This window comes from Myripristis murdjan, chromosome 11 (assembly GCF_902150065.1).
Source record: "Myripristis murdjan chromosome 11, fMyrMur1.1, whole genome shotgun sequence".
Taxonomy (NCBI): domain Eukaryota; kingdom Metazoa; phylum Chordata; class Actinopteri; order Holocentriformes; family Holocentridae; genus Myripristis; species Myripristis murdjan.
This window is the reverse complement of record NC_043990.1, coordinates 1,453,759-1,469,692: the sequence shown is the minus strand read 5'-3', so window position 1 is coordinate 1,469,692 and position 15,934 is coordinate 1,453,759. Positions and strand designations below refer to the sequence as shown.

General features: G+C 41.8%; 2 protein-coding genes and 1 long non-coding RNA gene across 4 annotated transcripts in view; 1 reads left to right on the top strand and 2 right to left on the bottom strand.

Moving 5' to 3' along the window:
- Window positions 1-1,077: 1,077 nt before the first annotated feature.
- LOC115367777 (tripartite motif-containing protein 35-like) lies at window positions 1,078-2,657 on the top strand. The gene has a single exon (XM_030063693.1). It carries the CDS (start codon window positions 1,225-1,227, stop codon window positions 2,623-2,625), a length of 1,401 nt encoding a protein of 466 aa, XP_029919553.1. The 5' UTR covers window positions 1,078-1,224; the 3' UTR covers window positions 2,626-2,657.
- Window positions 2,658-10,046: 7,389 nt separating this feature from the next.
- On the bottom strand, window positions 10,047-11,310 carry LOC115367801 (uncharacterized). Its single transcript, XR_003928959.1, has 4 exons — window positions 11,177-11,310; window positions 10,562-10,643; window positions 10,431-10,466; window positions 10,047-10,281 (listed from the first exon to the last, which is right to left on the bottom strand). It is a non-coding gene; the product is annotated as an uncharacterized LOC115367801 (long non-coding RNA).
- Window positions 11,311-13,679: 2,369 nt separating this feature from the next.
- The window catches only part of LOC115367784 (GA-binding protein subunit beta-2-like), a 12,765-nt gene continuing 10,510 nt past the window's right edge, over window positions 13,680-15,934 (bottom strand). For both annotated transcript variants that reach the window (XM_030063702.1, XM_030063701.1), the window contains exon 8: window positions 13,680-15,934. This exon is cut by the window's right edge and continues 814 nt beyond it. The gene's annotated coding sequence lies outside the window, so the exon portion shown is untranslated.

The following is a 15,934-nucleotide window of genomic DNA, read 5'->3' as shown; positions in this document are numbered from 1 at the left end:
ATTTATAAACATATAGAACAACAACAGAGAAAACTGCTGTCATTTTGTTGCTATTTTTATCTTTTCTAACAAGGAAAAAACACCAAACGACTGAAATAAACTGAACACAGACCCATGCAGGCCTGTTTGAGTCCTGCCTATATTTGTGGAAAATGAATAAAATAAAAAGGTACACTTTAATATAAATAAAAGCTATAGCTGCAAAGAGCAAGCATTAAAAATAGGACACTTTGTATTTAATTATGACGCCACATATCAAGAGGACAGGTGAGCCGCAGCATTGGCAGTGACAGCAAATGAATCCATCCATGCTGAATTAAACTCCATTTTCCTCCAGGACTTTTCTTGGATTTATCCTTGGGTAGCCAAGCAGGGCCCAGCGCCGAGGCCAAGGGCCCAGGGGCCGGGGCCAAGGCCAAGGGCCTGTGGGTTAGAAACTCCAGACCAGCCCCCTGCAGGGCAAGGCACCGGGTCATACACATAGCAGGATGTAATGCATATTTTCATCGTCGAAATATAAAACTTTTTTTTTTTTTATTTCAGTCTCACAGTATCACCTCCAACTCCAACATAAGAAAACTGTCCACAGTGCAAGGAAAATTAAATTAAAACAACTTGTACAAAAAGCTGTGTGAGTTCAGAGTAAAAGCAACAAAATACAAAATCAGTAAACAGAGGGACTTGACAAACTGTTGGTGTTCTGAGTTTGTTCATTAAAAGCAAAGTACATTTATATTATTACACACTTTTCACTTCAACCCAAAGTCAAACAGGACTGGCCTGCAGTCTCTATCTGACTGAAACACCCAGTGATCAACAGCACAGCAGCTCTGTGAGATGAAACTTTGGTCTCTTACAGGAAACAGCTGAGCGTTTAGGAGAAATAGCCTGACAAAGCCCCGCCTCTTACCTGACTCATTTGAGACAAACCAGGAAACAGAGGCTGTTATTCTTTATCTGCTCAGCGATGAGATACACACACACACACTGAGAGACAGACGATAAATTTCACTTTTGCAACAAACCCACGACTTCCACTGAGGTAGAAACTATAGGAGGAATACTGGGAACACTGGGAATCCTTCCAGTTCAAGCTTTTAGAAGAGCCACGGCTGAAAGTGAAAGTAACTTTGAGGGAACTTTCCAGAGCAGGGAGCGGTGCCACGACTGAATTCCTGTTTGAACTGCCTGCCTGGTGAGTTTTTCTCTTCTCTCAGAGACCAAATGGCTTCCAGATCAGAGGAGGATCTCTGCTGTCCTGTCTGCCAGGACGTCTTTAAAGATCCTGTCCTTCTGTCATGCAGCCACAGCTTCTGTAGAGCCTGTCTGAGAAGGTGGTGGACAGAGAAACCAATAAAAGACTGTCCAGTTTGTAAGAGAAGATCCTCAAGGAGTGATCCACCTCGTAACCTGGTGTTGAAGAACCTGTGTGAGGCCTTCTTACTGCAGAGAGACCAGAGAGCTTTAGCAGGGTCAGAGCTCCTCTGCAGTCTGCACTCTGAGAAACTCAAGCTCTTCTGTCTGGACCATCAGCAGCCAGTGTGTCTCGTCTGTCGAGATTCAGAAACTCACACCGACCACAGATTCAGACCCGTCAACGAAGCTGCACGAAACCACAAGAAGGAACTTCAGGAATCCCTGAAGCCCTCCCAGGAGAAACTGGAGCTCTTTAATAAAGTTAAAGCAAACTTTGATCAAACAGCAGAGCACATTAAGGTCCAGGCCCGACGCACAGAGAGGCAGATTAAGGAGGAGTTTAAGAAGCTTCACCAGTTTCTCCAAGAGGAAGAGGAGGCCAGGATCACCGCTCTGAGGGAGGAAGAGGAGCAGAAGAGTCGGACGATGAAGGAGAAGATGGAGGCTCTGAGCAGAGAGATAGCAGCCCTTTCAGACACAATCAGAGCCATAGAGAAGGAGCTGAGAGCTGAAGACGTCTCATTCCTGCTCAACTACAAGGCTACAGTGGAGAGAGTCCAGCGCCCCCTGCTGGAGGCTCCACAGCTGCTCTCAGGAGCTCTGATAGACGAGGCCAAACACCTGGGCAACCTGAGCTTCAGCGTCTGGGACAAGATGAAGGAGGTGGTCTCCTACACTCCTGTGGTTCTGGACCCCAACACTGCTGATCCAACAGTCGTCCTGTCTGAAGATCTGACCAGTGTGAGACCAGGAGAGGGACAGAAACTTCCTGAAAACCCAGAGAGGTTTGATGACTTAAATGCTGTCCTGGGATCTGAGGGCTTCAGCTCAGGGACTCACAGCTGGGACGTTGAGGTTGGAGAAAACACAGGCTGGGTCCTGGGTGTGGTGGAAGAGTCCGCCCAGAGGAAGGGAGAGCTACAATGTGGAGTTTGGATAGTAGTGTTCGAGGATGATAAATATTCAACAGTGTCCAGATCAGATGGAATTGCTGTTCTTCCAGCGCAGAAGAAGCTCCAGAGGATCAGAGTTCATCTGGACTGGAACAGAGGACAGCTGACCTTCTCTGATCCTGATACTAACACACACATACACACCTTCACACACACTTTCACTGAGAAGCTGTTTCCATTGTTTGATACTGGAGATGAAGTGCCTCTGAAGATTTTACCAGGGAAGGTCTCTGTAACAGTGGAACAGCACAGGTAGAGATGCTGCTGATGATGTTAATGATGATGATGATGATGTTGTGCTGTATTACAATCTGTTCATTTTTGTGGCGTAAACTGCTCTCATTTGAAGGCCTAAAGGCAAAATATTACATTACATCATACAATATGAAAAAATGTTTTATTATGATTACAGCATTTAATTTAAAAAAATTGCTTCATTCTAATACAGAATGGCTCAGAAAATTGTTTATCTTAAATATGTCATAAATTCATGTGCATCTTACGCAGCATTAACCAGTGAAAACATGAACTGTGGATGAACAGTGACGGGGTGAGTCGTGCTCAATAAGAGTCTATCTCACAGAAACATAACATGCTCACTTCTGATAGAAAAGATGAAACTTGAAATGTCAGAGGAAAGAAGATGAATGTTTAGAAAAGTTGATTTCAGTGTGTAATGTATAAACCTGCATGTAATAAAGACAGATTCATAACATCTGAGCTGAGTGAGAAACTTGTTGTGAGCCACAGCAGCTCTCACAAAAGGCACAACTTCCCCCACAGGCCTCATGGCTGGACTTTTATTTGAGTGGAGGCACCAAACTGAACGGCAGTAAATCAGGAGGCGGCCGGCGGCCAGCAGGGGGCGCTGCTGCAGCTGCTGCACTGAGCAGCAGTGGTCGTCTGCAGCCTTGGAGCCTTGTTCTTCCCTGATCAACCACTAGGTGGCAGCCTTGTAACAGAGAGCTCCCTGCTCACATTTCCTTGTTTTCTTTAGTTTGAAGCCCAGACCTTCATGTTTCTGTCACCTCGACATTAAGTTCAGGAAACAAAAATTAATCTGTATGCAAAATTATTAGTAAAACTGTCATATTTCCATCACCTTAACAGGTCAATAATTTTTGCAAGTCAATAGTTCATTCCAAGTGTTTGCAAACACAAACACTTGGAATGAACTCCAGACCTTTTATTTTCTTAATTTGTCATGGAATAACAAGGGAAAAGGCCACACCTGGTCATGAAAGTCTTTTTAGTCCAGTGTCCAGTTACTTCAGAGCCTCTGAAAATGAGGTGACATTGTATAAAACTGACTGTAATTCCTAAACGGTTAATCCCATATTGTCGTCCAACCCCTTAAATTAAAACTCAAAATCTGCACTTCAGTCATGACTTGATTACTCCATTTCAAATCCACCATGGTGGTGTACAAAAATTATGAATACTGTCACTCTCCAAATACTTTAGCACCTAACTGTAACTTATATAGTTTAGACATTTGTTTTTTGCTGTCTTTTGTTGGTTCATATTCATTTGATTGCTTGGTTTTACTGAGCAGTATCTATCTAAACTCTTTAAACCCAAAGTCAAACACTTGTTTAGGTCAAACACCAAGTTACATGGTGTTACATAATTACAAAAGAGATTAAAGTCGTAAATTCATGAGATAAAAACTTGTAAAAATAGTTTTTCTTCCATTTTTTAAATTTTGGTTTGGTTTGTTTTTTGTTTTTTTTTTTGTTTTTTTTTGGTCAAGGGACCACATGGCTTCACTTTGCAAGGCTGGATCAGCCACACACTGCAGATGCTGCCACTAGCTGTGTATCAGGCCTGAAGCTGAGGACCTCAACCTTGCAAAGTGAAGCCATGTGGGTCCTTTACCCTCAAAAAAAGAAAAAGAAAAACTATCTTGGTTTCTTCTCGTAAAGTTACGACTTTAATTTTGGAAATTCTAAGGTTTTTTTTTTTTTTTTTTTCAGAATTTTTTTTTCCATAAAGTGGCCCTAATATATATGCCATTGTAGCTAGATGTTGTATGTTAAATAAAAAGAGGGTGACTTCTATTTTATATTTACTGCCGTCATACCTTCCTGGTGTTTTCCAGTAAAGAGACTCACCTGAGCCAAAGCAGGACACAGGTGAGTGTTTGTGCACTGATAACAGACTCTGTGAGCGGGTTGATGTTTTGAAAAGAGGTCAGCTGGAGGGAGTCTGCAAGTCTCCTTCAATACAATCCTGTAAAATGACTGGTCACTTTAAATACACACTGCCATGTAAAATAAAGGCATGTTCATGATGCACAAACCCTACAAACCCTGTGCCTTGGATTAGATTTCTCACTGAGATTATATTCCACCCCGTGCAATGATCCCCTCACAAGATGGAATAAGCACCATACTACATCTGTTTACTACGACTTTTACTACTATTTATTTACTACAACAGCATATTAGGGCCATTTTAGGGAAAACAGTGGAGGTAGGATAGAGAGACAGGGTAATATTCTCAGAAAAAAAACTCATAATTTCCAAGATTAAAGTTGTAAATTTAACAGAAAAATTTATGAGGAAAAAACTTGGAAAAATACCTTCGTTACCTCTTATCCTCTTCTACTTGTAAAGGCTCCACCTGTGCTGCCCCCTGCTGGCCGTGTCTCAGGCCTGCAGCTGATCCCCTCAGCAGATTCTACAGGAACAAGGAGATCCTGCTGATCTGAGCCCAGAATCAGCAGATTGTTTTCTTCTGAATCGGCCCAAGTCACAGCAACGTCTCCTCATTGTGATTCTGTGCTCAAACTAGCTTACACTGACCATGGGCCCGTGTGCTTCCTCAATACTTATCCTACTTGATCTGAGTGCAGCCTTTGACACAGTTGTTCACACCATGTTAATAAAGTGCCTGGAAGATCTAATTGGTTTTGGTGGCCTGGCGCTCTCTTGGTTTAAATCTTGTCTCTCATAGAAAAAGCAGAGTGTCCACAACAACAACATGGTGTCTGAGTGCCGAGAGCTTAACTGTGGTGTTCCTCAGGGCTCGGTCCTTGGTCCTCTCCTATTCTCCATCTACATGCTCCCTTTGGGTGATATTATCTGCAGATATAACGTTATCTTCCATTGTTATGCTGACCATACTCAGATTTTCATTCCCATTAAGCACAATGACCGCTCTGCATTGGCTAATCTTGAGGTGTGTCTCTGTGAAATTAAAGCTTGGATGCCCTCAAATTTCCCGATGCTTAACGCTTGCAAGACTGAAATGCTGGTCATTGGTAACCTTATGTATAAGCATCTTTTTAGTGAAATTACCCTAAACTTTGACAGCCGCCTCATCTCTCAGAACTTGAAAGCTAAAAACCTTGGTGCGATTTCTGACTCCAGTCTCTCGCTAGTTATTCACAACAAGAACACCAGAACACCTTCAAAGTAAGGGTGATGCAGAAACTGTTGATGCGTTTGTCACGTCTCGCCTCGATCACTGTGATGCTCTGTGCTCCAGTCCGCTTGCCTCTGGAACCAGGAGTCTCCAGCTGCTCCAAAATGCTGCTGCCAGAACCCAGACCAGAACCAGGAGCCACATCACGCCTGTCCTGGCCTCCCTTCATTGGCTTCCAATTCATGCCAGGGCAGATTTTAAAACCCATTGATTGACCTATAAATGATTCCTCCTAAATGGGCTTGTGCTGAGCACGTGAGACTGTAAACAATGATACTGGGCTCTAAATAAATCTGAACCTGACCTTGAACTTGAATCTGAGAGCAAACAGTTCCAACCTTGTTAGCAGGATTCTTCCCGGTACTTTGGAGAAAACACTGACAAAAACAACAGGTCCATAAATGTCCATGCTAATTAGTTTATTAGCTTTGTACTTAATGACAGGCACTCACAATACAGAGGAGATAAAATGTGAAAGGATGCCAGGGGCTATGAGAGCAGCAAAACACATGGCTGGGTGTTATCACCCAGCATCATGACGGCATCATAAACATCATGTGAGCTGACTGCCACGTTTCCAGAAAGATCAACATTTTCAGCTGCAGCTACATCACTTCTAAATGAATAAATTACAATAAAGCATTTAGTCTGGACCACAGGGGCCCTCAGTGCTGGAGGGTGAGGAGGTTTTACAGATATTTGTAACTCTAACCTGTTTCCAGAGTTCATGGTGGTTGTTGTTCTGCAGCTTCCTGCCAAACGAATCAGCTGAATTACAAGCTGTCCATTTTTTTGTGGGAGAAACTGCTCTCATTTGAAGGCCTATAGGCAAAATGCTACATTACACCATAACAATATGGAAAAATGTTTTACTATATCATGATTCTAGCATTTAGAAGACAATATGCTGTGTTTTCGTATAAAGAATGGCTCAGAAAGCTGTTTACATTAAATATGTAATAAATCCATGTGCATCTTACGTAGCATCAACCAGTGAAAACATGAACTGTGGATGAATAGTGATGGGGTGAGTTGTGCTGGAAGGAGCCGGAAGGAGTCTGGAAGTCTCCTTCAATACAATCCTGTAAAATGGCTGGTCACTTTAAATACATAATGCCATGTAAAATAAAGGCATGTTCATGTTGCATAAACCCTACAAACCCTGTGCCTTGGATTAGATTTGTGACTGAGATTATATTCCACCCCGTGCAACGATCCCCTGACAAGATGGAATAAGCACCACACTGCATCTGCTTACTACGACTTTACGGTTAGGTGGGCCGGTGGGCCGATGGGCCGGGCCACGAGACAAAGAAGCAAAAGAAAATGAAAAAGAAAGGGAAAAAAGTCTAGTGCAACGGCCAACAGCGTTGTTGTCCACTAGGAATTGGTGGTGGGGGGCTGGGTCCTGGGTCAGGCAGCTATTGTTGTGATAGGCTATACCTGTGTTCACGTATCACTGCCTATGCTGATAGCCAATCAAATTTGGTCCACAAGGGTATGTCCCACCCATTTCCTCAGGCTGTTGCAGCTGTCACTGTCACTTGTCAATCATCACTGATGGGAATAACGGCATTATAAATAAACGGCATTACTAACAGCGTTACTTTTATCAGTAACGTGTAATCAAAAACATGACTGTTTCCCCCGTTACACATCGTTACCGTTACTGACAATAAAATACGCCGTTACTAGGCTATAACTTAGGTCACTGACGCGGGCTTCAACCGAGCAGTCAATCTGTCAGCAATCGGAGTTGCTTAAGCCGCGGATTTTTCTTCAAAAGCTCCGGATCTTTTTTTTTTTTTTAATCTTTATTATTATTATTATTATCATTATTACTATTATTATTATTATTATTATTATTATTATTATTGTTGTTATTATTATTATTATTATTATTATTTTATTATCCTATACAAAAAATGTGCGTCTTGTGGAGAAAAAGCCTTGTGTCAATTTTCAAACCAATTGGACTTTGCAGTATTTCATAATTTTTCAACATGAATGGAGAATGAGCCCAAACCCCAGGAACAGTGCATAATTCCTGATGGCAGAGTGGTTAGTGTCTCTGCCTGCCATGCAGGAGACCAGTGGTTCAATTTCCCACCTGGACAAGGGAGCATCATTACTTTATTACCTCACTTTGTTGTTAACTATGACAATGTAGTGATTCTTATTATTCTGCCTGTCATTGGCTAGATGACACACACAGTGGCATTTAGGGTTTCTGTAATTTTCATCTCTGTACTGTGAATTTGTATTGTAACCCAGGTGCTAAATTATTATTATTGTTATTTTATTGTTCCACAATAGTACTATAGGCCTATATTTAACATTTTTGAACATTTTTTTTAAAGTAACATAATAGGTACTATTCCTGGTAACTAATTACTTTGACAATGATGTAAGTCAGTTACTAACTCAGTTACTTTTTAGTAGAAGTAACTAGAAACTATAATTAATTACTTTTTCAAAGTAACGTGCCCAACACTGTCAATCACTCTGTGCTAATGGTACAATTCAATTCAATTCAATTCAATTCAATTCAATTCAATTCAATTCAATTCAATTCAATTTATTGTCCCCTCGAGGAAATTGGTTTTGCAGCCAGAATAACAAACATACACAAGACAGCCTTGGTGGATAGCAAGCTCTCTCTCTCTCTCTCTCTCTCTCTCTCTCTCTCTCTCTCTCTCAACCCACCCAGTTGAGGCAGATGGCGGCCCATCCAGAGCCTGGTTCTGCTCGAGGTTTCCTCCTGTTAAAAGGGTTTTTTCCTTGACACTGTCACCATTTGCTTGCTCATGGGGAAATGTTGAGTTTCTGTAAAGTGCCCTGAGATAACTTGTTTTGTGATTTGGCGCTATACAGATAAAATTGAATTGAATTGAATTAAAATCACTACATGCTCTAAAATCACTATATTGCTGCAATTTTTTACTGTAGGCTACCCAAGTGTTCAGGTTATTGATTACTTCATGAATTATGGTCCAAAACAACATCAAAAAGGTTTTTTTATTGGGTTACATGAAACTTGTGTTGCCGGCCGGCTGGCTGGCTCCCCACATCGCGTATGAAGTGGGCCGGTCTGTCAATGACTCCCGGGCCACTTTTTCCCCCCAGTCCGCCCCTGGAGAGAGGTGTGCAGGAAGATGTCAGTCGTGAACATTTTACACTGACAGAACACACACACACTGAACCTATGAAGCAGCACATTAGCCTGAGCACACAGTTTACAACACTGTCAATAAATATCTCCGTCATCATTCACACCATCACTGAGAAAACGAAGGAATTTGATTTCCTTGCAGGTCATGAAGGAAAAATCTTCTTTTTTCTCTGCTTCTGAATATCATCACATTCCTTTTTTTCATTAATCTGCTGTTGTAATCTCTGCTGTTCTGTGAGCACACCTTGCAATCCCTGCAGCCCAACCCCATATGCATTAAAAAGCACCAGGTCATCAGCATATATGATATGACTGGTAAAAGAGATATACATTAACTTATTTACATGAAAAAGGTCAGTTAAACTACACTGTCCCACTTAACCTGCACTGTCTGATGGGCAACCACAAGAGTACTTTTACTTTAAAGTAAATACTTACAACAACAACAACAACAACAACAACAACACTAATAATGACTAGAACACCTCTGGCAGACAATTTCAGAAATAATTTGATTGATTGATTCTGTCAGAGGTCTCGTATGCATCAATAGAAACACATAAAAACAGTAGAATTTCAGCTGCTACTGTATATTTAGTGACATCATCAGCGTTTTCTTTCAAAGCCAAACTGAGAGCAAACATTTCCGACCTTGTTAGCAGGATCCTCTCTGGCGCTTCAGAGGAAACACCCATGACTATCCATGCTATTTGGTTTATTAGCCTTATTCTTAATGACAGACGCTCACAATACAGAGGAGATAAAATGTAAAAGGATGCCAGCAAAACACATGGCAGAGCACAGGCCTCGTTATCATCCAGCAGTTTTCTCATTAATATACCACTTTAATCTCAGAGAATGAAGTAATCTGGTTCTGTGACCCAAACAAAAGGAAAAGGAAAACTATCCTCTGAGTTTTTTTCTTATAAATTTGTGAGCTCTATAATTTTTTTGTTACCTACAACGGCCCTAACAGGCCACTGTATGTTACAAATACACACCGTCTGTTTTTTTGTCTTTACTCCTGCTGTCTCGTGTCTGATTTGTAGGTGGAAACATGCAAAGGAGACTTTTGATGAAGAGTCACTTTCTTTTATTTTTGCACAGCTGCACACTTCACATCTCATCATGAGAGCTAATCTCTCAGATTAAGCATAAACTCCGGGTTTGCAGATGGTAAAGTGTAGGTGTAACAGTGTGATAATGTTCTCTGGGATGTTTCAGGGTCCGTGCTTGTCTGCTTGGAGGTTTGTGCAGGGTTAGGGTTTGGGTTTGACTAAGCATCACTGCTGCCTCGGAGCACGACAGCACCTGGCGGACAAAATAAAGGGCATCAAAATTCAGTTTCAGCTCGACAGCCGATAAAACATTTCAAAGTCCAACAAGACGAGCTGATTCCTATTATTGAAATAATTGAGAGAAATGGAAATAATGAGGTGTCACTTCTTTACTGAACTTACACGTTTCCGTTGGAACATTGACCGGGCATGACCCACCTGCCAGGAAACGTTTGCTCGTCAGTACAATTTAATTTATTACATGGACATTTCCTTACAAGTGAGAATGTATGAAAACATAACAGCAACCGTACGCGCACTGGTGTCGAGGGACACATCTTCCTAAAGGCCAACACAGATTTCTAATTCCCGGTTTGCCATCCACTCCACCCAGTTCTGCAAGGAACATGGTAGACAGAAAAGTTATTTAATCATTTTAAATAGTCCGAATTATGTATATTCCTTTATTATTTCTCACTTTAATCAGTTGTTACTGTAATTTCTCATGAGATTGAATCTAATATGAATTGATGGTTAAATTTATACGATGTCAGTTTAAATGTACAGAGATTTTTTAAAAATGGTGTTGTCACCTGATACTCCACTCACACTGAGCAGCATAGCTGTGGACATGACTAAGACACAACAGGACATTTACCAAAAATAATTAACCTAAAAATGATTAGAAAATTTGCAAAAGTCAAAAACTTGCAAAAAAGGAAAAACAATGACATTTACCAGAAATTGCACAAAAAAGTCAAAAATGACAAATAAAATTAAAGAGGGAAAAAGGTTTTTAAAAAAAATACAAAACATGACCAGAGGATTAGCAAAAGTGTTAGGGGGCCCCCCGAGGAGGGTTTGCCCTCAGATATCTGGGGACGGCCCTGTTCGCTGGAACAAACAGAAATAAAAGATGTTGTGGTCACCTGATGTCGCAGTGGAGCTGAGCAGCAGAGCAGCCAAGACCAGCATCAGTGAGACTCGGACCTTCATGGCTGTTTCTTTTTCTTTTTGTTGAAATGGACTCGGACAAACAGTCAGCAGCTCTGGATCAATGTTGTTCTGATTCTTCTGATTCTTCTGATTCTTATAAAGGCTCCAGTCATGTAGAGGCAGCGCCCTGCTGTCCAATCAGATGATCAGGTTTTATCATCTGGAGCTCAGAGTCCACAAAAAATGAAAGTCCCTTCTTGTCAGCTTTATGTATATGCTTTCATTTATTTAGTTATTGATTTACCAGGGATAATGCCCATTAATCAACATTTCAGTTTCCACATCAGTGATCTCACTTTCGTTCATTATTTCCCGTTAGTGAGCTACAAAGTACGACAAAACCATGCAGTACAATACACAAATACATTACAGATGTACCAAGATGCACTGCATGGACAGAAGTATCAGGCCACACCTGTTAATGACTGTTTCAGGTGTTTCCTTCAGTCCCATTGCCACAGGTGTATAACCTCCAACAGCTAGCCATGCAGTCTGCCTTTCCCAACATCAGTGACAGAGCGTCTGGTTCTAAAGAGCTCACTAAGTTCCAGCGTGCTGCTGTAATAGTGATGGAACAGGAAGCCACCGCTGCAACAAGTCAGCTGCTCAACTTTCTTCCCTCCTAGATATTCCACCATCAGCTGGAAGTGGGATTATTGCAAAGTGGAAGCATTTAGGAACCACAGCGACTCGGCCACCAGGGGGCGGCACCACGTAAAGTCACAGAGCGGGGTCGCCGAGCACCGAGGCTCATAGAGCGTAAAAGAGTCCGACGCTCTGCCGCCTCAGTACCTGCAGAGCTCCAAACCTCCTCTGGCATCAACATCAGCACAGAAACTGAGCGACCAATCAGGCTCCTCCATGTGGCGGTCTGATGGACGAGTCTGGGTTTGGGGAATGCCAGGAGAACGTTCCCCGCCTCCGGGAGAACATTCCCTGCCTGAGCGCATTGTGCCGACTGTGCAGTTTGCTGGAGGAGGGGTCACGCTGTGGGCTGGTGTTTCTGGGCTCGGCCTCGGCCCCTCAGCTCCACTGAAGGGAAATCTGAACGCTTCAGCTCACCGACACATTTTGGACAATTCTCTGCTTCCAGCTCTGTGGGACCAGTTTGGGGAAGGAAGGCCCTTTCCTGTCCCAGCATGACTGAGCCCCAGTGCACAGAGCAGCTCCATAAAGGCGTGGCCGGCTCAGTTTGTGATGGAAGAACTTGAGTGGCCCACACAGAACACTCTGGATTTAGAATGGGAGCTCAGAGAAGCTCCTGCAGGACCTCTGTCCACGTAGTTTATATAAAAACAATAAGAATATGGTGGTTTGGTAAAACTGCTTCTTTTATGCAAAATGTCATCTACTCTAGAAAAAATATTTTTAAATTTTATTTTAAGTAAAATATTTTTAAATCTTTTACTGTGAAGTTGCCGTTTTACATCTTTTCCTTGATCTGAGGTGGGCTGTTTGGATGTCGCTGCCATGACAACCTGCTTTTCTGTTTTTTTTTGTTTGTTTTTTAAATGTGAAACTAATTGCCCTGCTGTCTTGAGCAGGAAGGACTGCCTGCAAGAACATTATTATTACAGCCATGTATTAGGGTCACAATAGGGAGATAAAAATATTGATGTTCATATTTCAGGAAAAAAGGATTAAAGTGAAATTTCTGAGATTATAGTCACAAATTTGCAAGAAAAATCTGACACTTTTTACTTTTACTGCAGTAGATTTTTACTGGACTACTTCTACTGCAGTCAGATACCAGCAGAGGAACACTACTTCTACTTCTACTGCAGTCAGATACCAGCAGAGGAATAGTACTTCTACTTCTACTGCAGTCTACTGCAGTTCCTCTCTCCCACAGGGGAACTTCAGGTGTTTCTCTGCAGGTTCCCCAGTGGATGGTTCTGTGTGGTGTCTCCCTCTGCTGGCTGGTCAGTGAAGTGCATGCAGGTTTCACTTCACTGTCTCAACAAAATTAACTTTTTTGGTAGTTTTCATGTAGTTCAAGTGAGATATATATTCATAATATTCATTTGTTCATAATAATTCAATATATATTCATCATGTATTAATAACAATATACCCCCCCCCCCCCCCCCCCCCCCCCAAAAAAAAAAAAACTGTAGTACTTTACCATTTTTTTCCCACAATTATACTGGTGTTCTCATTTATTAATTAATTTATTTTTTATTAATTCAACCTACGGTTATTTCCTGGTAAGTGTTTGGTAATTTCTTATAAATGTGCTCATCATACTCATACTGTTTTCGGGCAATTTTCTGGTTGGTTTCATCTTTTTCTGTTTGCTCGGCTGTCGGTGCTGCTTGTCCTTCTCTTCTCCTTGTTCTTCAGTGATTTTGATGTTTAAAAAAAAAAGTAAAATAAAGTGAAGATCTCAGAAAGCAGCAATAACATGAGAGCCAATAAAACACGAGACACAGGAGCTTTTATCCGAAAAACAAAACAAAACAAGTGTTTATATTTAAGATTACCAATACAGGCAGCCATCATTATCATCATCATCATCATTATGACCATCATCATCATCGTTGTCGTCCCATGAGGCATTCAGATACAATTAAAAAAATACAACTTTATATGTACATAGAAAAAGGTTGGCTTCGCTGAGCTTATAAAAATAACTATCATACTCAACTCAAATGACGCCTATCACTGATTCAAGGAAGGGAGGAAGAGGAGGAGGAAGAGGAAGAGAGGGAGAGGAGGCTGCAATTCAAATTTTGAAAGGCTGAGAAGCTGATTGGAGGAAATTAATCAGCTGACTTTTCCACCGCAGGAAACAAACCGACGTGACGAAGCTTTAAAGACCAAAACTGAAGCCAAAATCCATCTGACCGGTAATCTGTGCTGGTAAAACGAGGCACGGCGTCACTTATTCTGCTGATTTAATGTTCACTATAATCTGCATCAGATTAACCGCATCGACTACAGAGCAGGAAGAGGTGGAGATTAAAATGTAAAATGATATAAATGAAGTCAGCAGTCGGCCCTGTTGGCCCCTGCAGTGGAAAACTGGTTTCTACCCGGCTGAGGAAACCCGGCAGGAGTCACTGCCATAATCTGTCATAATCTGAAAGAAACGATGAGTTCATGGAGTTCTGGCACCGTGGGAAATGACAGCACTCCGGCAGAGTGAAATATGATTTCAGAGTAAAACAGGCACTGTGCTGTACGACGGCGGATCAGGGCCAGAGTGGGCAGGAAAAAAAAAGGTAATGCTAAGAGAACGAGAATTTCAGAAGAGATATTCTCTGAGATTAAAGTGGTAAATCTATAAGAAAAAAAACTCACGAAAAAAATCCATGTTTTTTTCTCGTAATTTTTCATAATCAATTTTTTTTGACCTCATATATTTGAGTTTTATTTCTCCCCCGTACAGTGTCCCTAACACACAGTCATGCCGTCCCAGTGATTTTATGGCCGTGTCCACACTGATGAGGATTTTTTTGAAAACACAACTTTATGTAAAGTATGTGCATGTGCCGGAGGGCTGAGAGTTTGGATACGAAACGTCTTCACGACGTCCCAAACTGATGGGAAACGGAGGTGAAGCGATCTAATCGAGGCTGGGGGGTTTGAGCTCCTCCTTAAAGTCACAAATGAAGACGAGTTGTTGAAAAAAAGCTGCAGGGTCAAAGTGGTGTCTGGACAAACTCCACCCGGCAGAGCGGTTTCCAAAAGTTGTGTTTTCAAAAACAACAACAACAACAACAACAACAAAACATCTCTCTGTGGACGCAGCCTGTATTTTCCAGTACTTTCATGGTTCTGCACTTTCACATTTCACAAACACAAGGCTGCTGATCTGGAAATAAGGCTTTGTTTTCCTAAACTCAAGTCGGCTTCATCAACTGAAATGCAAAAGAGAATTAAATACATGATACAGCAGGAAAAATGAGAACTGCTGTGTGTAAAAAAACAAAATAATAAAATCCTCGTCCCTTAGCTTCGGAGAAACATCCTGTCAGCTCTTCGCCTCAGCTGTGTGTATTGTGAATTTAGGGAAGCCAAAGGGTGACTCCTAGAGCAAAACATAAATCAGTTTGTCCCATTCTTAGATGACATGATAAAGTAAATTTCAGAAACATGTCAAAAGCAGGAAAAAAACAATTCAGCTCAATATGAATGAATGTAGTGCCCGAAAAGGCTCAAATCTGGAGCTTTTTCCAGATCCCTCTTTCTTTGAAAACATTTTACGGAAGCAAAACGGTGGAACCTGCAGACTATTTAACATGTTCAGAGAGGGAGTATCACAGCAAGATGAGACGCTGATCAGGGCAACGAGATAGAGTGAATTAACTGATGTAAAATGGGAATTAGGGAATCGAATGGCTCTGTGTCCAAAAACCCAAGAGGATGAAGAGCCACCGCAAGCTGCTGCATGAGAATCAGCTGAAGCCACCTCGCACCTTATTCATGATTATTCAATGTAACTCAACTGGGGAAGCCAAATGGTGAATCAAAGCAACGTAACGAGAAGCTCCGCGGGGACACCATCTCATGTCAATGTCCAAGTGTCTCCTGCCTTTCAGGAGGGAGTTTCAGGCGTTTGTTTGGTTTTGGATCGCTGGCGGCAGCTTTAAAACACCCGACACAACGAAAAGAAGCTGAAGGTCCTGATCTGCATCGCTCGCGCTGCTGCGGCTCGATGGAAAGTCAATAGAAGCAAGTAGAAAAGA

Bases quoted from the DNA above. Each gene is read 5' to 3' on its own strand.
- LOC115367777 (XM_030063693.1), top strand. From the start codon at position 1,225: ATGGCTTCCAGATCAGAGGAGGATCTCTGCTGTCCTGTCTGCCAGGAC.